Below are 22559 nucleotides of genomic sequence, written 5' to 3' on the forward strand. Positions count from 1 at the left end.
ACCACAGAGGTGAAGTGGGTAATGTAGATCAGGGTGGGCAAACATGCAGTAGGTAACCCATGAGCCAACTCCTGTTTTTGTAAATAGTTTTATTAGAACAGAGCCATGATCACTTGTTTATGTATTGCCCACAGTTGCCTTTGTCCTACAAGGACAGAGCTGTATAATCCACAGAGCCCACAGGGCCCACGGATCCAAAAAATCTGGTCCTTTAAGGAGAAAGTTTCCTGACCCTTAAGGTAGTAAAGAAATGGCCCTGGATTAAGAAATGCTGTGCTATCTTTAGGAGAAGAAAACTGATAATACAAGTATAATGAAAACTCCCAGGATGCCTGGATGGCTCATGAGATTCCTGGGTGGCTCAGTGGTTGAGCATCTGCCTTCAGCTCAGGGTGTGATCCCAGGGTTCTGGGATGGAGCCCTCCAATGGGCTCCCTACGGGAAGCCTGCTTCTCCCTCTGCCTGTGTCTCTGCCTCTCTGTGTGTGTGTCTCTCATGAATAAATAAAAATAAAATCTTAAAAAAAAAAAGAAAGAAAACTCTCATCAGTGTTAGGGAGGCAATAGAGAGGACGGAGGTCTGTGGCAAAGCAGAGAGTGGTTGTCTGCTCCAGCCAACAGCTGCCATGAGAGAAGATGGGCAGTGCCTGCAGATAATTGTCAAGGAAAGCTGGAAGCTGCATTGTTCAATCTCTCAGTTTCTAAGTGTTAGCAACTATCTCAAATTTCTATTTAACATTTGTAGAGCCAGCCTCTTGCCTAAAACCTTACATTTAAGAGAATTTATTCTCTACTACATAACAATATTAGAAAGCAGAAGGAAAGCTTTTTAGGTTTTCATATTTAGTTCCCTATTATCACATTCCAGGAGAGGCTTTCACTTGCTGCATTTATTCCAGAAAGAGCTGATGAAGCCGTCCTGTATACCCACAATTTATTTTGTGTAAAGCACATCTAGTCCATTTCTCCTTTGGGCAAATACAGCTTTTGATGTTGTCATTGTTGTCATCCTCCTCATCATCACACTTATTAAATGCTTCTGCTTTACAATGGCCATGAACTGTGCTCATTATTGATCCTATTTTCCTCTTCTGTGAACTGAGAGTTAAGAAGGCTAACTAATCATCCATGGTCACACAGCTATAGGATGCTGCAGCTAGAAACAAGGGCCCTTCACCACTACCCCAACCTAACCCTATTTACATACTCACTGATTAGCTAGTTTTGCGGAGGTGTGTGTATGTGTGATTGCGAGTGCGTGTGCCCACGTGTGTGGGTGGGAGGGTGTTTTTTGTTTAATTCTTTGGGCCTGAATTGACTAGGAAGTAAAAAGAGGCACAATAATCAAGTTGGTACTGATTCATCTGGAGCTCTATCATAACAAACCAAAGATATTTTTTCTGAGGTTTTGTCCTGTACAAATGACCAGAGGGAAAAAACAGCTATCATGTAACATAGCATCAGTTCTGGTGAGTCTAGACCCTGGGCATTTAATTTCAAATGTTCCTGTTATTGATTTAAGAGTGTAATTTTGGGGCGACGCTATGTCACAGTCCATTCAAGGAGTCCAGCAGTTGCATTAGCGAATATCTATAAACTACCCTCCAACTCCTGAGAAGAAAGCAGATCTGACGTGTTCTCATTCTGCCTCATGGGTATTTTAGCTCCACTAATTAACTGAAGACTACACAGTTTTCTGAAATTCAAGGACCTATAAAAACATTATTGCCAAACGTTATTTTTTAAAATGACCATGTCATTCTCTGTATGAACACTAGAGGGTAGTCATGCTACATTGATGGAGGCCAGTCCAGCTGGACGGTTCTGAAGGATTTAATAGATGCCCAGAGTGAAAGGGACTATGTATAAAGGCCTTAAACAAAAAACAACCTGCAAGTAATTTTCAGCATTAATTTGGTGATTTATCCATGGGTTATGTGAAATGTTTATATGTGCCAGGGACTTCCTTGCATTTCTTACCTTATGCTGTGCTTATTTTTGTGGTGTTTGTCAAAGCATACATGTCTAAGGAATTGGCATAAAGTGGTTTGTTTATATAAAATCCCAGTAGCCAAATAAAATAAATGCAGTGATGGAACTAGGATAAATGGCCACTGCTAAACTAGCCTAAACTGAGTGTGTCATTGGTTTGGGGCTTCTTGGTTTTTTTTCCACTCAATATTCACAAGCAAAGTTCACCTATGTGAAAATTTTGCAAAAGAAACCTAAATAGCCCAGTTGCCTAGTGTGACCCAGCACAAAGCCGGCTCTACCCTTCTCTCCTTGTCCAAGAAGCGAAAGCATGTCCGCTCACAAGCCACATTCCTGGTAGTCACATCCATATGAGTCCCTAGTTAACTGGCTTCTTTCCTTCATGAGCTTGCACAGTGGAGATCAGGACCTATTATTAAACATTTTTCCTTAAAAATCCACAGAGTACCAAGGAATTGGCCCCAAGTGGGCAAGTTTGGCGGTAGCAGGCGTAGAGTTTCTCTTAATGAGACAACTCAATCAAGCGATACTACCAAAGGCCTGTGGTAAGAAACTGAAGCTGGAGGGTGTGGGGGGGACGGGGGGGGGCGGGGGGTTGGGAGCATCTAAAGTCCCAGGTGTCTAATGTGATCCACACTGTTCCATCAGAGAGGCAGAAAAGGAACCAAGGCTCTAAATGGTTATGGGACATGCTGAAGTTATATGGCTAGAGTGGCAAAGACAAACTAATCACAGTACTAGACAGCCAGCTCATCATTTTGTCTACTGCACGAACCTGGACCTAGAAAGTATGAATATTTGTCTCTGTCACCTAATACCTGAGAGACCTTTGTCAGGGCAGGTGACCTTTGTAATATATGTGTCCTCTATTATAAACAGAGGAATACAAAATAATCATAGCTAAGTTTGCAAAATGCTGGCCATGCACCAAGCACCATTCTAAGTGTTTCACATGTATGGACACAGACCCTCCTAAATAAGTCTAGAGGGTAGATGTGGTTATTAACCTTGTCATACCGAGGAGAAACTGAAGCGCTAAGAGGTAAAGTAGCTGCAAATAAGGGAAAGAGCCGTTATTGCACCCTGAAAGCCTGACTCCACAGCCCATGCTTCTTAAATACCTACTCTGCCTACCTCCAGCTGTGAGAAACAAACTGGAAGACTTATGGGAACTTTTCAGACAACAGAGCACTATAGTCAAAATGATACAGTGTGGGTTAATAATGACCTATGGTCCATACTAACCCGTGTATCATTACAACCCCAAGGGCCACATAATACTTAACACTGAACATAATAATTAATGTATTAGTTACAGTTTTTTCAAATATATCAAGTATGTTTGCATCAGGAAGAATGAGCAAATGAACTTTCTCCATCCAGGAGGATTTAAGTCCCGAATCAAAGTCCCAGTAGGGACAACAAAGAAGGTCACAGGATGTCCTGTTCCGCAGGCTCTTTCAGGTACCAGACAAGTTCCTGCAAAGAGTACTATTAGAAGTTCCTCTAGACCCTAACATCCTATTAATATTATGCTTGTGACAGACAGGAAACCACATTCCTAATCACATTCCAAGCTCCACCGGGAAAATTAAAAGGCCTAGCCTCTCAGTGGACAGTGAACCAGTTCAATAATTTACTGTGAACCAGTACTCTACATTTATTATTTGGAGTCAAAGTCACCCAATGTCATAAAGCTAGTAAGTGAGAAAGTCAAGATTTGAACCCAGGATGTCTGAATTGTGGAGCTCCAAATAGCCCACTTTCAGAGTACTAGCTTTAGAGGAGGAATGACCCAAAAAGCTCTTGTTCAGGGACTGATGGATTCAAGAAATTGTTAGCTAAGCATATTCATAGTGTAGACAAGAGAATGTGAGCTGACCTAAAAGCCAAAGCATCCAGCTGGTGTCTCAGTGATTGGGGTAAACATAACCCTTTGTGCCCATGTGCTAAAAGCACTTGGAAAACTGCATGCTTTTGAAAGGTAGCCTAAACTTTTAAAATATAATCTGAAACTCAGATTTCTCACTAAATAATGTCACATAGCCTCTCAAGGGAAATATAACAAAAACGTAGACAAAGAACCAGGTTTCAGAGTGGTACCAGGAAGCAAGGGGCAAGGACTGGCAAAAGGCAGAAAAGAAAAGGTAAAGGGCAGGTTTAGCAGTCCTGAAAACGCCCATAAAATTTTTTTTTTTAACAAATCTTATTTAAGTATTAAATCCAAGACCAGCTATAACAGGCAGACCTGCCCATAATGAGCTTGCCCTGACTTAACCATTTTGCCCACATATAAATGCCTGAAATGCTAAAAAGCAAATCAGGGAAGCCACTTTCTGATAGGGCAATGTCCGGAGAGTACATGTAAACCCCTCTGGGTCAGATGCAGCAGCTCTGAGCGGGTTATGGCACGTGGGGAATAATGTGTCCCCTCGTGACAGCCTGGGATGCTGCACATACAGAGCTGGTTTTGCCTCAGTCTTCCCATTTGACACTTTAAAACATGGTCTACCAACAGATTTTTTTTTAACACTAAGAGTCACCAAAAATGATAATATATTTATGATAAGATGTATTTCTGATAAAATCTTGCCAAGAATGCAAGTTGCTGGTTGAGAACTGTTACGTGGTTTGTCAACAAAATGGGAAGGGGTAATTGTAAGGCAATCCTATAATAAATAATTAGGTAAATTACATGTAATATTTTTATCAGCTTTAAATCACCTATTGCTACCACTAATAAAGGAGGAAAGCACTCAGTAAATTCTATTTCCCTTTCCTCTTCTAAACATCCATGAATGAATATAGGCTTTAAAATACACTGAAATCTTCTTTTGGTCCCTTGTAGCTTCAACCAGATTTTCTTTCCTTTTCTGATCATAAAAATTTCCTTTTCCAATCACGAAAATTTATCAGTTTGTGAAAGCATCTTGACAGACTCATGAATCACAGCTTTAGCAAAGCAGTGTTTGAGCTATCTCCAAATGTATTCATATTTTTTTAAAAATTTTTAATGAGAACGCAATTCCTAGGAGCAATGAAATGGATAATGAGAAAGCAGTGATGTTTTTGGCTGCAATTAGAGTCATGATTGAATATGTAAGCTTCTGTCAGAATTAGAAAATGAGCATTTCTTTTTCTAAATTTCCCTACACCAAGTTTTCCAAATCCACTGTGCAAGCGTGGACCATCCTTTTTCTGCAGAAACTCTCACCCTGATCTCCTCAGCTCCAGGGTGTTTGGAAGCTTCCCTTAGCCACTGCCTCAGCTGCTATAAGAGTGCACTGGGAGGCTGTGTGTCATTCATGCCCTTAAACCGAACTGACTTTCCACCCTGCTAAGCTCCTTCTGTGATTGGGCTTGTAAGTCATTTCCCAGTGGATGACTGTGTGGCGGCCTGGACTATGGGGACAGAGTAGCCAGTGTGTAAAAAGAGAACAGATGCCCAGTGAGAGAATCCAGGCTCTTCAAACAGAGGCAACTTTGTCGCCTCAGCCAACACAGCTGTGATATGTGGCTTGTGCATGGCTCTTTGTGGCTATATGAATAGGAATGTTCAGGTTTATTTGGGGGAAAGGGGGGCAAGTATGGGTTGCTGGAGGGTCTGGATATTTGAAACAGGAGCTTTCAAAATAAGGTTTCAGTCACCCCCTAAGCAACATGAGTAGTTTGAAAACTTGGATTAATTTTCTTGTTGCTCTGACTTTTTTGATTAAAAAATAAGTAGAAAACTATCAACTCGGCTAAAAATGAAAGGACCTCATTCATTCAGAATTTTCTAACAAGTGCACTGTGGCTGGACCTTGACACAATTTTAAAAATCATCTATTCAATAATAATATTTTAAGCCCTGACACTTGTTTTCTCACAAGGAACACAGGCAGGATTTACAAATGATTTAACTTTTCATTAAAGTTGGTCTCAAAAAATCTGCACCAACCATTATTGAGAATCATATGATATGCTTAAGTAATCAAAGAGCAAGTCTTAAAGATGTTGTCCAATTCAGACTTCCCATGTGCTACCAATTTCTCAACCCCATGCTGCCATATAACACACTTACCTGGGAGACCTGTAGCTCCGGGCAAGCCCTTAGGACCTCTTCCTGGAGGGCCACGTTCCCCCCTTTCTCCCAAGTCACCTGCATTTCATTAAAGAAATGTTATTTTTCTGTATGTTTATAAAAAGAAAGGTTGTAGTAAATATGTAGCAAGGAAAAACTTGAGTCAATTATATGAAGAGGTCTAAGGGGAAAAAAACTCAGATAATCATATTCATCAAATGATAAACAAAATCAATCAAATGATCAACATTCACCAAAATAAAGAATCAATGGCTACCTCCTTAACATGATAAAATATAATATTTACCTCAACCCGAAAGTTAGCATAATGCTTATGAGACACACGAGAAGCAGTTCCATTATAGACAGACATTACAGAGATGCCCACTTTATCACTAGTATTTGTCATTTGGTTTGGCAGTCAAAAACATCCCTATTTTCAAGTGATATGAGTGTATGTCTTAAATCATTGAAAATCAACTCAAAGTCTACTACAAGCAATGACAGAATTCATTCAAGTAGCAAGATAGAAAATATATGAAAATCAATAGTTTTCATATACACAATCATCCGAAATCAGGTGTAGTGAAAAAAATATCCCATTTATAATAGCAATTAAATTAATAACAAGAAATAAGTTTTATCAGAAATATGCAAATCCAACATTACAAAATTAACATTTCTAAAGGACACAAAAGGACTTGTTCTTAGATGGAATGACATCATCACAAAAAGGTGTGAGTTGTCCCTAAGCTGAAGTTTTATCATGATCCCAATAAAAAAGATTTTTTTAACCAGAAATGGGGATTCTAAAGTTTATACAGAAAAACACATAAGCCAGAGTAGCTACAAAAACTCCAAAAAGCTACTCGAAGGGAATTAATCCCACCACATATTAAACCAATTAAAATGGTATAGTGCTGGAACATGGATAGACCAGTGAACCCGCCCAAAAACAGGCTCCAATATATATAGGAATTTGTTCTGTAATAAGGTGCCATCTTAAAGTGGGAAATAGTCAAACAAGTCAAAAAATGGTGTTGGAAAAAGTGGGAAGCCAGTTGGAGAAAAAAAATAAAGTTGAACTTGTTCCTCACAACATAATCCAAGATAAATTACAAGTGAATCAAATATTTAAATGTATAAGAACCAGAAGAAAACAAGGGAGAATTATTTTATAACTTCAGATTTGAGTTGGCCTTTCTGTTATGATTCAAAATACGAAAAGATCCTAAAATCAATATAAAAAGTTCAACAACAATAAATAAAGAATATGTAAGCAAGAAAGTCACTAAAAGGAAACAAATATAGCTCTGAAATATATGAAAAAATCCTTGATTTCACTTTCACATCAAAATACATGGAAATTATGAATAACGTGAAAGCTACTTTGAACTAGAAGATAGGCAAATATTCCAAAGTTTAATTAAAGATATGCTAGCAAGTCTGTGGAAAAAGATATTATTATAAATTGCTAATAAAACTGTAAATTGGGACATTCTCTTGGAGGATAATTAAATAATATCTACCAAAATTACAAATGGTAGTACCATTTTACCTGGCAATTCCACTTCTAGGAGTTTATTGTAGAAAAACAGAGGTTATGTTGATATTTACACAAAAATGAAATATACAGTGTTGTTCACTGCAGCCTTGCCATATGGCAGAAGATTGGAAACAAAATGTCTGTGAGAGGGTTAAATGTACTACAGTACTTCCATAGAATGGCATACTACGCAGCTATGAGGAAGAACCAGGAAATTCTTCAAAACATTCTCAAGGCATATTGTTAAGTGAAAAAAAATCAAGGTCCAGATCACTACTAAAGGGCAATACAACTTGTTTCTAAAGGGATATGGGGAATGTATGTAATTATATATTGTATATAATCACTGGTAAGGATATTTAGGTAACTAGTAAAAGGGATTACCTAATGGGAAGGATAAAAGAATCTAGGCAGATGGGAGGCAGAGGTGGGGGAAAAACTCTTCACTAAATATATTTTTGTGTATTTTTAAATTTTCAAACACTGTAAATTTAGTGTTACTGAAAATAAATTAATGAATTTTCAAGATTTAAAATGTGCTGTCACAAGTGCCTACATTTCACTTGTGATTCATTATTTACAGGGAATATGCTTTGGATTGCAACCAGCCATGTGTATTTGCAAGACAGTTGATTGAATTTGGGGATTCAGCAGCCACAGAACCAAATTTCATTAATTATCCTGGCCCCTGCAGAGAAACCCAGAAACTTGGCCTCATTAACAAAGTGCCCTAATACCTAGTCAACTGGTCCTAAATGATGTTTACGGTTCCTAATAGAAGTCATTATTCTACTATCCCATTGGTATAGTATTATATTATTATCCTTCTACTCTTTTAGAAGATGTGGTGGCATTTTGCAACAAATTCTATACATAATCATTTTTCCAAACATTTGTATCAGCTCAACTTTATTCAATATTGAGTCGTTTGTTATAATTTTTTAAAAAGCATACATGCCAAAATAGTAAAAAAAAAAAAAAACCCTCTAATTATTAAGTGAATGTTTAAATAGCCACCATACTTTGATTTTAGCTGTGAATGCCCTTGTATGAATATTTTTATCATGAATCAACTCTATTTTAAAAACAATTTTAGGGATCCCTGGGTGGCGCAGCGGTTTGGCGCCTGCCTTTAGCCTAGGGCGCGATCCTGGAGACCCGGGATCGAATCCCACGTCGGGCTCCCTGCATGGAGCCTGCTTCTCCCTCTGCCTGTGTCTCTGCCTCTCTCTCTCTCTCTCTCTCTGTGTGACTATCATAAATAAATTTAAAAAAAATAAAAAAAATAAAAACAATTTTAAATTTATATAAATACTGTGTAAGGATATAGAGCTCAAGTTGAACTCATATTCACGTAAACTATTTTTTAACACTCATCAATATGGCCTTACTATATTAGGAAGATATGATAATTAGCATTTTAAAAACTAACAACTTAAACGCTCTTGTTAACTTAGCAATTTAAATGTCATATCACTGTAATTCTGGAGGCTAGCGATGAAAAGAGAACCAATAAATGTGCCACATTTTCTGAAGATATGAGAGGAAGATTATAAATTAAACAGTAACTTTCATGCAGACAGTGAAAGTTAAACACATTCTAGCGTGAAGCCACATCAACTTTAAAATGTTGCTTGCAAGGAAGAAAATCTCATTGCTCCATAGTTGCCATTTATTTCATTTATTTGAAAGGTGTAACTGATACTCTGACCCCACGCAAGCAGATTAATCCAAAAAAAGTGTTAGTCACAGTAATGATATGTGTATTTTCTCAAGCCTTCATTTACATATTGCATCTGTTTGACTTACACTAAAATATCTATATATATATATCTATATAAAATTAATTCAAACCATGAATATTTAAAAACAGTACTTATGACAAAGAAGACTAACACTAAGCAAAGTGAACATAAAGCCAATAAGATATCTCTGTTTCTGCTTGAGTATACATATAAAAATGTACATGTGGCATAAGTCTTGACCCTAACATGTTTTTATAATATTGCACAGAGCATGTCGATAGAAACAAAAAAATATATATATAAATGATTTGAGTATGATTTCTGGCATATTTCTACTAGCTCCTACTGAAAATGTTTCACTGTGTTTTGCAGACTAATTTTTTAGGAAAAAATTATTTTTATTAAAGACATAGCTTGAACTGCTAAAAACTTTGGTGAAATTTATTTGTTCATTATTTATGTAGTAATTTCCTTGGAGAAAGACTCTCAAAGTAATATGGTGAGCAAGACTCAGACTGTCCCTTCTTTATTAGACATGGGAAAGAGGCAGCAGGTGACACTGAAATACATCTCTAACTAGCTGGACATTTAAGTTTCAAATACTGGAGTATTTGTTCTCAGGGAAATATTGATCTGTAACCTTTGGCTAATGGGATACTATATGTTTTCAATTAAATATCACTGTTATAATGTATGCAGTAGGATGAGAAAGGTCAAGTCCGGTTACCTGGAACCATACCTTTCCAAATTTGTGACAGCACTTATTGATAAAATCCCAGGATAGTACTCCTTTCTTCTCACACCCCAAATTTCAAGAAGTAAAACAGAGAAGATGCTGCTTTAAAGGAACCCAGTGATGATAAAGGGATGGAGGAAATTAGGGAGAAAAAGTCCTTTAGAAAAAAGAAAAAGACTATCTCTTTTGGATTATAGACTGTGTCATAAATGCTGAAGAAAAATTAGGGGGAGGTCCCTTATACAATAAAACTATGCTTGATGAATAAACTCTGTGCAAGAAGCATTTTCCAGGTTCCATATACATAAATACATTTTTCTTCCCTTCAAAATAAGGTTCATCTGCTGGAGCCAACTCAGCCCAACTCAGTCACCATCCAATGCTACCATTAGCTTCCCAGGAAGCTTCCTGAACATTTCACCCCTGTTTTCTGTGGTTCCCATCCCTGATTGTACATTAAAGTCACATGGGGAATGTTTTTAAATCCTGCTGCTCAGACCTATTAAGTCAAAGTCTCTGGGAATGTGACCCAGTTGTGGACAGTTTTTAAAGCTCCCCAGGTCATTCCACAGTGCACCCCGGCCTGAGAAACACAGATTTAGGCAGACTCTACTAGCATAGCAAGCAGACACAGACATTCTTATTTCTTAGAAAATAAGATCAGATTTCAGGTGCATTCTCTTACTAACTCAAAGTTAAGTTCTATCCCACATATGGAGACTTCCTTTAAGCCAAAGAAAATAGGGCTGTGATTTCTATAGTCCCTACAAGGTGTTTCCTTTCGGCAGGAAAATAGGAGACTCCCCTACACTGGGGCATTTAGCAATATCAGATTCATCTGGAGGCTTGTTAGACCACAGACTACTGGCCCCCCCTGCAGAGTCTCTGATCAGTGGGACAGGGGTGGGCTGGAAAATTTGTATTCCAAAAAGGGTCCCTGGTGGTACTGACGCTCCAGGGAGCACTCTCAGAACCACGGCTCTAAAAGGAACTTATAAGAAAGGCTGAGGAATCACTGTGAGCCCTGGTACAACAGAACCAGCTAAGTCAACAATCCACTTGAGGCACCAGAATTTCTTGGAAATTGTGAACAGAATGAATAGGGTCTAAGCACAAAGAGAGTACCTACTCATAAGTTCCTGAATCAGTAGCTAAAAGTAGGACAAAGATGAATGGCTATGTGATTCTTTTAAAGAAACTACTCGGTTCTCTTTGAGATGAGCTCTGAGCTCTCTCCATATTTGATTTTATCCAGCCTCTGAAAGTTTGGAAATTGTGCCAGCCTTACAAGAGGCTCCAATTAGGGTTCATTTTTTCACATACAGCAATGCACATGCCAAAAAAAAATCAAATATAATTAACAAAATTGTTCCAGCTGAAACCATCGTTAGCCAAATACATCAGCAATTCATTTATAGATCCAAAAAGGCAGCTTGCTTGTCCTCTGACCCTTCACACCATAATATTTATCCCTAATTGGAGCACCACCATTAAAAAAAATACTTTCTCTTGTTTCTGACGCCACATCTTTCTGAAGTTCCCTAGAAAGCGGTCAGTCACTCATGATGTAGAAATTCTTCATTTTGTTTAGCCTTCTCTGTAAATTATCCAGGACACACACCAGCCCCAGCTGACATACTTACCTCAATGAGCAAACACCATGTGAGGCAACCAGTCCTCCTGCAGGTCCTGCTTATTACCTAACACATGATAATTTTTTTTTTCAAAACACTGGTTTTTAAGGACTTAACTTGCTTTAAATAAAAGGGGAAGAAGCAAACTTTCTCACATTCCCTCACATGGTAAAGAAGGAAAAGGTTCCATAGCACTTCAGAGCCGGAAAAAAATCCATCAAAACTAAATATCCAATGTCACTTTTTAAAAGAAGAGGGAGGCAGCTTCAATTCATGATGTAATTTGTCTTATGACCTGCTAACAAATGCTGTTAATTTAATGGATGCAAACAGTCTAAGGCTGGTTGCCACCTTCCAAGACCTCTACAATGATTTTAGAGTCTCAAAAAAACAAAACAAAACAAAACAAAACAAAAAAACAAACACTGAACGATCATTCTTTAAACTTTACAAGATCCTGTAAAGTTTATTTTGAACTATGACTGAGGCAGAGGGTAACTGAAAAAGATCAGTGCTAAAAACCAAGGGACTTTAATTCTAGTTTTTAGTCTCCTATTGTCTACAGCAAGTTAAAGAAGATGTCATATAATAGTTTCCTGATCTTTACCATCACCACTGAATGATACATCTCCTTATCTCACAGGATATCTGGAGCTTGGAAGGATGTATAGATACATCTGAAAAAGGACAGTGTGTGTTCTTTTATTCTACCTGGGCAAAATGCCTTACCTTTAGGCCCCCTCAAACCAAGAGCACCAGGGGGGCCTTTAATGCCTGGGAGGCCACGAAGTCCCATTTGGCCTGGGAAACCATTCTCTCCAGGAGGTCCCGGGGGACCAGGGGGCCCAGGCCTTCCAGGGAGTCCAGAGGCTCCTGAGTCCGGTCGCTTGAGACTAGCAGCCATCTCAGCAAGATGCTCTAAAAGATAATAAACAAAACAGCCCAGAGAAGTCAGAAACATAAAAGTAAATTCAAAGGAAAAAGGGGTATTTCAAGTGTCTTTTTTCTATATGTGTCACCAGAGCTTCAAAATTGGTAGTGAGAAGTGAATAAAGTTGGATCATTTTTCCATGGACTTTCTGCCAAGAAGCTTCACTGGTGCTGTTTTATTCAGCTCTCCCTGGATATATTTGGTCCTGCTGTTCTGAGACAAGGGGAGGAGGGTTAAAAAAAAAAAAAAAAAACATACACGGCAAGGCTTTTGGGTGAGCAGTGTTCTCAAAGGATGAGTATGTCACCTGAGTCTCGGCTGGTTATCTGAAAACCCAGGATGGGAAGAAAATGAGTTTCTTAGGAGAGGTAGAAGTGGATGTCCAGAAGCTTTTTAAAATCCAGGGACACTGTCCAGAATTAGTACTGAGAGAGCATTTGAGACCTAGCCCCACATCTTTAGTTTGAAGATACTGAGTGACCTAAAATATCCTGAGCATTCACGACTTCTTATAAATTCCCCTCTCAAAAGTTTTTTCATGCTTGGAATAGACAACAGACATTAAAAATAGCCTGCTTCGTGGGAATGTTCACAGTCTGTCTTAAAAATTAATAACTATGTGGGCTTTTTCAGAAACCATTAAATAGATTAAGAATCATCCACGAAACCATGAAAAGCAAGAAAACTTTCCTATAAAAATACTCTATGGGAAATATGCCAGTGCAATATTTTTTAAAGGTGTGAAGGAGATTATGAATTGGAAACAAATTTCTAACCAACATTTTAAAATTGTTTAAATGTGAACATTCTTGTTTGCCTTATGTAAGTAAGAGTTAGCATAAAATTATAATTTTCTAGGGATGTAATGTTTAAAATTGAAATATCCTTTCAAGATTAAATGTCTGCAATGTAGAGACTTATATTGGTTTTCAAATATAGAAGTGACACTTCCATCCTGGAAAACTCTACAAGTGTACTAGACAAATCAGACTATCTTATGAGCATACAAAAGAAGAGTATTTATTGTGACAGAATTAGTTCCAACCAAATTATTTGTTAGAAGGATCCAATTTTACAGGATCTCCCCAATTCCTGTCTCCCCAGTTTCTCCCTTTCCTATATGACAGTAGAACTAGACCAATTCTAAAACAGCTATGGCAAATAGCAAGTGCTATAGCCATAGATGTATTTAATTTTTTTAAAGATTTTATTTATTTATCCATGAGAGACACACAGAGAGAGAGACAGGCAGAGACACAGACAGAGGGAGAAGCAGGCTCCATGCAGGGAGCCCGATGTGGGACTCGATCCCAGAACTTCAGGATCACACCCCGAGCCGAAGGAAGACACTCAACCTGCTTAGCCACCCAGGCATCCCTCCATAGATGAATTTAGATAAAAGTTAGCAAATGTAAAAATATATCACCATTTGGGTAAAATACGAGTTACTGATTTTCTACATATGTGATACATTAGTAGAGATAATGTCCTTTATGCTTCTTATGGGCATGAAGACTGTCAATTACTTCACAGAGATAATTGTGAAGATTATCTCACAGAGAGAGCCAGAATCAGTACCAGGTACACACTAGGTGGAAGGATGTTAAGGAGGGGAAAAATACCTGAGAATCTGTGTCCCTAAGGGGGAAAAAGTGCACATGTATGCGTGCTTTCTTGTAAATTAACCTCCTTGGCAAAAAAAAAAAAAAAAAAAAAATACAGGTATGTATGCAAAAAAGCCACTGAGAACAAAAATAGACTAACCCAAAGGCACCTGGGTAATGCATTCAGTTAAGCATCTGACTCTTGGTTTTGCTCAAGTCATGATCTCGAGGTCCTGAGATTCAGCCCTGCATGAGGCTCCATGCTCAATGGGAGTCTGCTTAAGATTTTCAAGATTTTCTTCCCCTTTCCCTCTGCCCTTCCCCTTGCTTGTGCGTGTGTTCTCTCTCTCTCTCTCCTCTCTCTCCCTCTCTCTCTCTTTCTCAAATAAATAAATAAATCTTTTTTAAAAATAGGCTAACCTAGAAAGACAACATTTTTCTTTGAGGTAATATGCCATTCTGTGACAACAAATTAGGTAAAGCAATTAATATATTATTAAAACCTCTCACCTTTATTTTTTTATCAAATATATTTTTCCACTATGAGTTCTGGGCCTTCTTTTTTAAAGATTTTTAAAATGTATTTATTCATGAGAGACAGACACAGAGAGAGGCAGAGATATAGGCAGAAGGATAATAAGCAGGTTCCTGCGGGGAACTCAATGCAGAACTCGATTCCGGGACCCTGGGATCATAACCTGAGCCAAAGGCAGAGGCTCAACCCCTGAGCCACTAGGCATCCCCTAAATCTCCCACCTTTAAAGCACATGAAAAGTCAAGATATTATGATTTATTTACCTTGCATGACTCTCATGCAAACCTGCTTAATGTGCTGATCTGTTGGTGCTCTACCCTGAGACAGGAAAAAAAAAAAAAAAAAAGACGGTTTATACACAGAACCATAAAGAAGACATTGTTAAATGGTAACCTGACAGACTCAGCAAGAGGCCAGGTGGCTGGATTTACAAGAGAACTCGCCCACACTGCTGAGGAGCTGCTGTCTGGGCTAGCCTGGCTCCCCACCCCTTCTGGTGCTGTGAGATAGTCTCCAAAGGGAAACCCCAGGGAATGCCCACTACTCACTGGAGGACCCTGGATGCCGGGCAGGCCAGTGGCACCCTGCTCTCCCTGCACACCTCGTGGTCCAGGCGGTCCTCTGGGTCCTTCCTCTCCAGGAAGCCCCCGACTTCCTTCAGGCCCCCTCAAGCCAGGCTCCCCAGGGTTACCCACCTAGAACAAAATGGCACATTATAAAACCAGGGCTATCCACAAGTAATGTGTCTGCTTAGTATTAATATAAGACTTACATGAAATTTTGGGTTTGCCAAGAAATGTTTGTTCAGAGGTTACAAATTCTCAAGGTAAAGACACAGAATGCCACAGTGTCTGAGATTTCCAGTTCAAGTAAAGTTTTTCAAAACTTTTCTTTTTGGTACAGTTATTGTTTCAAAATGTTAATTGCAACAAGACATTTTTAAACTACATTCTTTATACTTTAAGCCACTTCCTAAGAACAAGTTAGCTTTTAATAAGACTTGATAACTTTCTCTGGCCACAAAAAAAAAGCCACTGAGTTCATACAAGACATGTTACTTTGTATCATCAATACAGAAAGCCTAAAATAGTTTTATAACACTCTGGAGAATTTGAAGAAGGAATGAGGAATTATAAAATACTAACATTAACTAAATACATTTAAAATGCTGCACTTACAATGAATACACTTAAAATACTGGAACAATGAGTGAGTCCATAATTTATCTAAGTCTTGCGGAAGCTAAAAATCTAAATAATACAGAAGTTAAAAAGTAAACCAACTATTTCCTTAGCACAAAAGCATATACTGGTTAGATTTCTGTTCTGAAAGCAGACCACTAAAAGCATTTTTAAAAGTCCCCATCCACAAGAACTGCTTTAAAATGAGATTAAATTAATTGACTTTCTGTTAAGCTACCTCTGGTAGAATTTATGGAATAGTAGTTACAATGTGCCATTGTTTATAGAATAAGAATGAGAAGATAAAAGGACAGGAGGCATTAAGAGAGTGCTAGTGCTCAAGATAATGTCTATAACACAACTTAATCCTGCTTCTTTCTCATATGCAACATTTTCCTAGAAAGAGTTAACTCCTTCAAACAGATATTTTAAGCTGAAGGAAAAAAGGTGATGAGGCAGGGTTTTCACTAGACACATTGGAATAAAGTTCAGCAAGTGTGCTTTTTCAAATCTCTCTTTATGCAAAAAAACTGATACTCATCTAAGTCGTCAAAATAGTTTCTATGAAGAAATTATGGCTTAAAGGACTTGGCAAAAGATGGCTGTCATCTTTTGTTGTTGGCTGTCAACAAGAGAGAGCTAAGGGTGTGCTGTGGAGGGTTTGGACTTGTCAGATGACTACAGTGTAAAACTGTAACAACTATTAAAACAACCCAGAGAAGCCAAAATGAATTTGCAAATGCACTAAAGAACTGGAAGAAAACAAAAGAGACCAAATCAGTCTATCATCTTGTTGACAATACTGCTAGAAAGAGGGATGGGGCATTTTTGATGAAGAGATCAAGGACCAACATGGCCAGGACATCTCAAGGACTGCAGGTCTTTGGAAAGAATTTCTCAATTGAGTGGTATACTGAAGTAGAAACTGGGGTACAGACTTCACCTACTATCAGATTTGTCCCTACTGAGATTACTGAGCAAGGTGAACATGTGTCTGCTAGTAACCATTTCCCATGACTTCGGGACAACACACTTTAGCTGCATCAGAATTACGTGGGTAGTGTCAGAGAAGAAAGAGGTAGGGAGGGAGGTGATAAATCAAGAGTTAATTCCTAGTAATATACCCAAATTTAAATGAACTTAACTCGTTTTGATCACTGCATTGTTCATTCACTTTTTCCTCTTACAGCTTGAATTCCTACCATTGAACATCACTGATTATTTCTAGATAGTGACATTGGATTTCTATTACCACATCCTATCAAGATTTACTCTTTATATTTCTTCTCAATCCTAAACCCTTTCTGTCAAAGATTCTTAGGTGTAAAGATGTTACTTGAAGCCTGGGACTGTCAATGGTGTTTCGAGGCAATTTGTAAACAGGTGAGTTAATACAGTATAATAGTTTCCATCTCAGGGATATGTAAAGGGCTGGCACTGCAACCAAGTCTGGGATGCAGCATCCTCTGGGAGAGAGTTGAGCTGAGGATCCGGGCTAAATGCCTAGGCAGGAGACAGCTATTCTAAGGAAAGAGGAAGAGTGTTCCAGGCTAGGAGAAAACACAAGGCATTAAACAGCATGCCAAGTAAAAACAACTGCAAACAGATGAAGGTAGAGATGAAGTTGGCAAGGCAGAGACCACTTCATCAAAGACTTTGTATATTTTAGTAAAAGTCAGATTTTATTCTATCAAATGTTATTCCTGAAGGGCTTATGCAGAGGAGGGATAAATAATGGGCTTTATCTTTTTTCTAGATGACACTGGCTGCTATGAGAATAACATTGTACAGGGGCAGAGAGGGTGGAAAAGATTCCAGAAACAGGAACTGAGAGATGAACTGGGAGCCAGTGGTAGCAGTATTTGTGGTTAAGGTCTGAGCTTCATCTTTTCTCCTTATACTTTCTTAAATTTCTTGTTGTATTAAACATGCATTCCTTTTAAATTAGTGAATCATCCCAGGTTTGCTAGTTCTCTTGTTGGTTCTATACTTGGTTCTATTAAATTCATTCTAGCAATTGGTCCTATTATCGGTTCTACAATTCTGAATACATCTAATCTCTATGGACATCAGTTTAGTGTCTATACAATGATGAATTAAATGAGATTATCATTTTCTAGCTTTAATAATTGTCTATTTTCTTATGCATTATGACTTTGTTGCTTCCCCAACTAGAACACACGGGAGGTTAATAAAATTACTGAAATATTTTCAATGGTATGACTGCCACTGAAATTCATTTATACTCCTGTCACCACAAAAAAAAAGTCAGTTCTTTTAAAATTTGTGAAAGAAATTGCCGTGTATACTCATTGAGACACTTGTGATAAAAACTTCCTTTAGAGTGGATTAATTCAAAAGGCAGATCCATTTACACTATTGTGAGTTGTTTGGGTTTTTTTTTCCCCCTTTGGATGAATCTATTACTTAAATAATAAATTTAGACATTAATCTCCTTGAAGGTTAGTCCTTTAAGAATTGAATTTTATAGAGTGATTGCATAAAGAAGAACCTTGCATTTTCTATAGCTTTATTGATACTTTTATTTTTTTTATACCATTATTGTCCATTGTACTTACAGATCCCTTTGGCCCAGGTAATCCTATCTCTCCCTAAATCAATAAAACAAAATTATATTAGAACAATGCATTCACATTTGATGGTCTACTAAAAACATTTAAAAGATTATTGTGCTGCTGAAATCTATAGAAAACCATACAAAGATGAACTCCGGCACTGCAGAAAATCATGAGATTCAAAATTTGGGTTCTAGTCCCAGTTCACTTAACTTTGTGAGCTTTGTAACCTCCTAGCCTTTGGCTAACTTATCTGTTAAATAACGGGCTTGAATCAGAGCTCTACAAGCCTCCAACCAGATCTAAAATGCTAGGTATTGAGAATTAAAATGCATTAGCCAAAAGATATTAAATTAGTATGCTGTTTTAAAACACAGTAGATATTTAAATCTAATGTCTGGGCAGCCTGGGAGGCTTAACGGTGTAGCACTGCCTTCAGCCCCGGGCGTGATCCTGAAGACCCAGAATCGAGTCCCACGTCAGGCTCCCTGCATGGAGCCTGCTTCTCTCTCTGCCTGTGTCTCTGCCTCTGTGTGTGTGTGTGTGTGTGTGTGTGTGTGTGTGTCTCATGCATAAATAAATAAAATCTTAAAAAAAAAAAACAGACTGACTTTCTCACAGCCTTTTATAAAATGAAATAAAATAAACCTAATGACTTCATTTTTGAAGCTCTAATAGTATTTTAACTCATCCCCAAACGTCTATCAAATCAAATATGCATGATTTTATGCTTAAGAAAGAAAATTAAGAGAGGAAATCTCTCACTCCTAATTCTAGATATGAATTCAGCTCAATCAGTTCATCTCTACTACAAAACAATGATCTAAAACATCCTCTTAGCCCATAAAATGAAAATTTTTAACAGAAAATAAAATAATCTTTTTTCAAATTTACTTGGTAAAGAGCTTTGCCTAATTCAGATGTTACATTTATATTAGCTCTAAATCCTGAAAATCTGAATAAAGCAACATTAGTAGAATTTTTCCTGCCCTAAGTGCTCTCTGGGACTGTTTTATGAGAACTGGCACCATGCCAAAGGACCAAACATAAGTTTACACATTAGGTCATGTTAGATTGTGTCAAAATCATAAAGATGAGCCAGCAGATCTAACAGTTCTGGCAGTGAAGATAATTTTTTCTCATTCTTCCTTCCTGGATATTTAGCAGTAGCATCCTCTGGAGACAGAGGTCACTTCTTTGACAGCTTTTAGACCATGGAAAATACCCACAGTCAAACTTGTGAGCCACAGCTTTCTAACAATAATAAAATTAATTTTGTTTCCACAACAGGCACTATTTATAGACTTTCTATAGTCATATAAGAATCACTTTGAATGTCTAGCTGTAAAGCCACAAGAAAGTCACCATCTATAAGAGAACACCTTGTTCTCCAAAGCCTTAAAGCCACATCTATCAATTTTGGGGTGATTACCCTCTGCTCTACTTGAACTTGGCTGCACTTCTGGGGAGTCATTAATTGGTTTACATAAGAAACACCATAGCCACTGAAGAAGTCAGCAAGGGTAACAGTATCAAAGAAAAGAAAAATCATGTTTCTGATACATTAGAAATCAGTACAGCTCATCATTAACCAGAACCAAATGTCTTACAAGTTCACCCCTTTCTCCTGCTTCGCCTTCTTCACCAGAGGAACCCTAAAAATTAAGATTAAAAGTCACATTTTTTAATTCTTAGTCCCTTGCCTCAGTTTTAACCAGTCAACACTGATAAGCATTACTAAGTGCCCACAGCGCTCCCCAGATCATGCAGAAATTCGAAATGCTCTCAATCGCTTTTCAATCTAGCTGTCAGTGCTTAGTCCAAATCAGAAAAGAGCCTAGAGAAAAGAAGGTAAGATTGAGTTTTTTCTAAATTTAAGGATTAATGCTTGTATCCAGCAATTTTGTGTAATTAACTAATCCTTGAAGAAAGGCTTTAACTGTAGAAAGAGGAACCCAGAGAAAGGACTGACTCTAATTCATATTCATAGTTTATTTGTTAAGGTCTTAATACAGAAAACCTCAAAATATGATGATGTGGCTACAGAAGGCTCCATCAGTCCCAGGTCAACCAATCTGGTGAATGAGGGCCAGGGACACTCTTTTCCATGTGTAGTCTTGGAGGCAGAGCCATCATCAGCTCCAGCATATTAAAATAGTAGATAAGGTTATAGACCAAACTAAGCTCTAGATTTCACTCACTATGAAGCACATTGAGAAACACTGCTAGCCTCATCTTTTAACTAGAACCCATAAACCGGCTGGTAAGTACCCCTGCTGCTGAGGCACATTCATGCACAACACTGACTGCATCCCATACTCTTGTCATAGGACCTACCCGTTCACCTTTTGGACCAGGTTCACCGACTACTCCCTGTAATGAATAAAACATAACACTTTTTCAATATTTTGACATTTTCAACTATATAATTTCAAATGAACCAACTTCCCTTATCAAGCTGGTAGATAAGAGCAATTATGAATAATGCAACAGATTAGGACTTGCTCTTGTCCTCACAACAAACACAGGGCTCCATGCTGGGCACGGAATCTATTTAAAAAACAAAAAAAATCAGGATAACCTAACAACAGTCAGGTAAGATCTGGAGAAACTGACCATTGTCCAAAAGCTGACAACATGGGTATTCTCTGATCATGTCTACATAAAATTTGGTAGGAATGTAAATTTAAAACTAAACAGGAAGTATGATTACAACTGAAGTTTTTACTTTTCTCAACTTTTATTTTTTCCTTCTAATAAATTACTATATTAGATTTTTTTGCTTCTTAATCTCAACTCTCAGTAATTTAGACACCTTTCTTGATAGCTGTCTATGAGAATTGCTATAAAAATCTCCACCATGCCAAAAGCAACCTTGGTTTCTCCGTATACTAAAAATCATCCTTCTCAATAAGAACCTTTTGGGGGGCTAGATATCTTACCCTGTCACCTTTCATTCCAGGAAGTCCAGGGGGGCCAGGCAAGCCAGGGAGGCCAGGACTACCAAGAGAACCCTGAAAGACAAACACAGTGTCTCCAGAATCACTGCAACACTGCAGGCACACAAGGCAGAAAAAAAACGTTGGGTGTGTTGACTCCTGTCTAAAATAAATGCACTGTGGTGGTTTAACTCTGCTCCTCAAATCTCCCTGTCTCTCACACTCTCAGGAAAAAATAGGCCAGTCCCTCCACCCCTCTGTCCCATCTCTGAGGTTCTCAATTCCTGGGCTTGCAGTCCTTCTCAACAGTGGGCTCTTTCAGTGGAGTCCCTGCATTGGGACTTCTCTCACTGTGTAAACAAGCACTGCTCAAGAAGTAAAAGGCAGCATTCACGCATACTTCTCCTCAATTCCAAGAACAACCAAAGGCCAAATGTACCACTTCATGTCTCTCCTGATTTCAAAATGTATGCTACAAACCACACTGATTAAAATACCCTCTGAGAGTATCCTAGATATAATTTGAAATATTACATTTACATTTTCACACATTCACATAATAAGAGAAATCAAGTAAAGTTGATTAGATCACCCTTTATACATTGTTCTTTTCTCCTTCCTTATTTTTAAAAATTGGTTGTGTTTTTTATAAAGCAAATAAACCTCTGGAGACTAGAAATATTACTTACCAGTTTACCTGGTAGTCCTGGGGGTCCCACTGGTCCTACTTCCCCTCTACTGCCCTGGAAAAACACAAACATGCCTGTCAACTGGATAGTTTGCTAAAACTCAAATGCTTAATTACTATATCAGTAAAATAACACTCTACTTAGGTTTTTGTTTAAGTACACAAGTCATTAAAGTATTTTCCCTATCTTCTCCTGAAGGCAGAGATCTTTACACAAAATGCCTATAGGGGATCCCTGGGTGGCGCAGCGGTTTGGTGCCTGCCTTTAGCCCAGGGCGCGATCCTGGAGATCCAGGATCGAGTCCCACGTCAGGCTCCCGGTGCATGGAGCCTGCTTCTCCCTCTGCCTGTGTCTCTGCCTCTCTCTCTCTCTCTGTATGACTATCATAA

The 22559-nt window shown here is 38.2% G+C and overlaps 1 protein-coding gene across 1 annotated transcript in view; it reads right to left on the minus strand.

Annotated features, from left to right (window-relative positions):
- The window catches only part of COL9A1 (collagen type IX alpha 1 chain), a 90386-nt gene that overhangs the window by 2989 nt on the left and 64838 nt on the right, over positions 1 to 22559 (minus strand). Inside the window, exons 29-37 of the mRNA XM_038554447.1 lie at positions 22171 to 22224; positions 21485 to 21556; positions 20880 to 20915; positions 20153 to 20197; positions 18546 to 18578; positions 15334 to 15480; positions 15049 to 15103; positions 12445 to 12633; positions 6055 to 6132 (exon numbers count right to left, since the gene is read on the minus strand). Of these exons, the coding sequence (XP_038410375.1) occupies positions 6055 to 6132; positions 12445 to 12633; positions 15049 to 15103; positions 15334 to 15480; positions 18546 to 18578; positions 20153 to 20197; positions 20880 to 20915; positions 21485 to 21556; positions 22171 to 22224 (709 nt within the window). The remainder of the gene's footprint in view (positions 1 to 6054; positions 6133 to 12444; positions 12634 to 15048; positions 15104 to 15333; positions 15481 to 18545; positions 18579 to 20152; positions 20198 to 20879; positions 20916 to 21484; positions 21557 to 22170; positions 22225 to 22559) is intronic.

The sequence above is a fragment of the Canis lupus genome, chromosome 12, assembly GCF_011100685.1.
Source record: "Canis lupus familiaris isolate Mischka breed German Shepherd chromosome 12, alternate assembly UU_Cfam_GSD_1.0, whole genome shotgun sequence".
In the NCBI taxonomy this organism is placed as follows: Eukaryota; Metazoa; Chordata; class Mammalia; order Carnivora; family Canidae; genus Canis; species Canis lupus.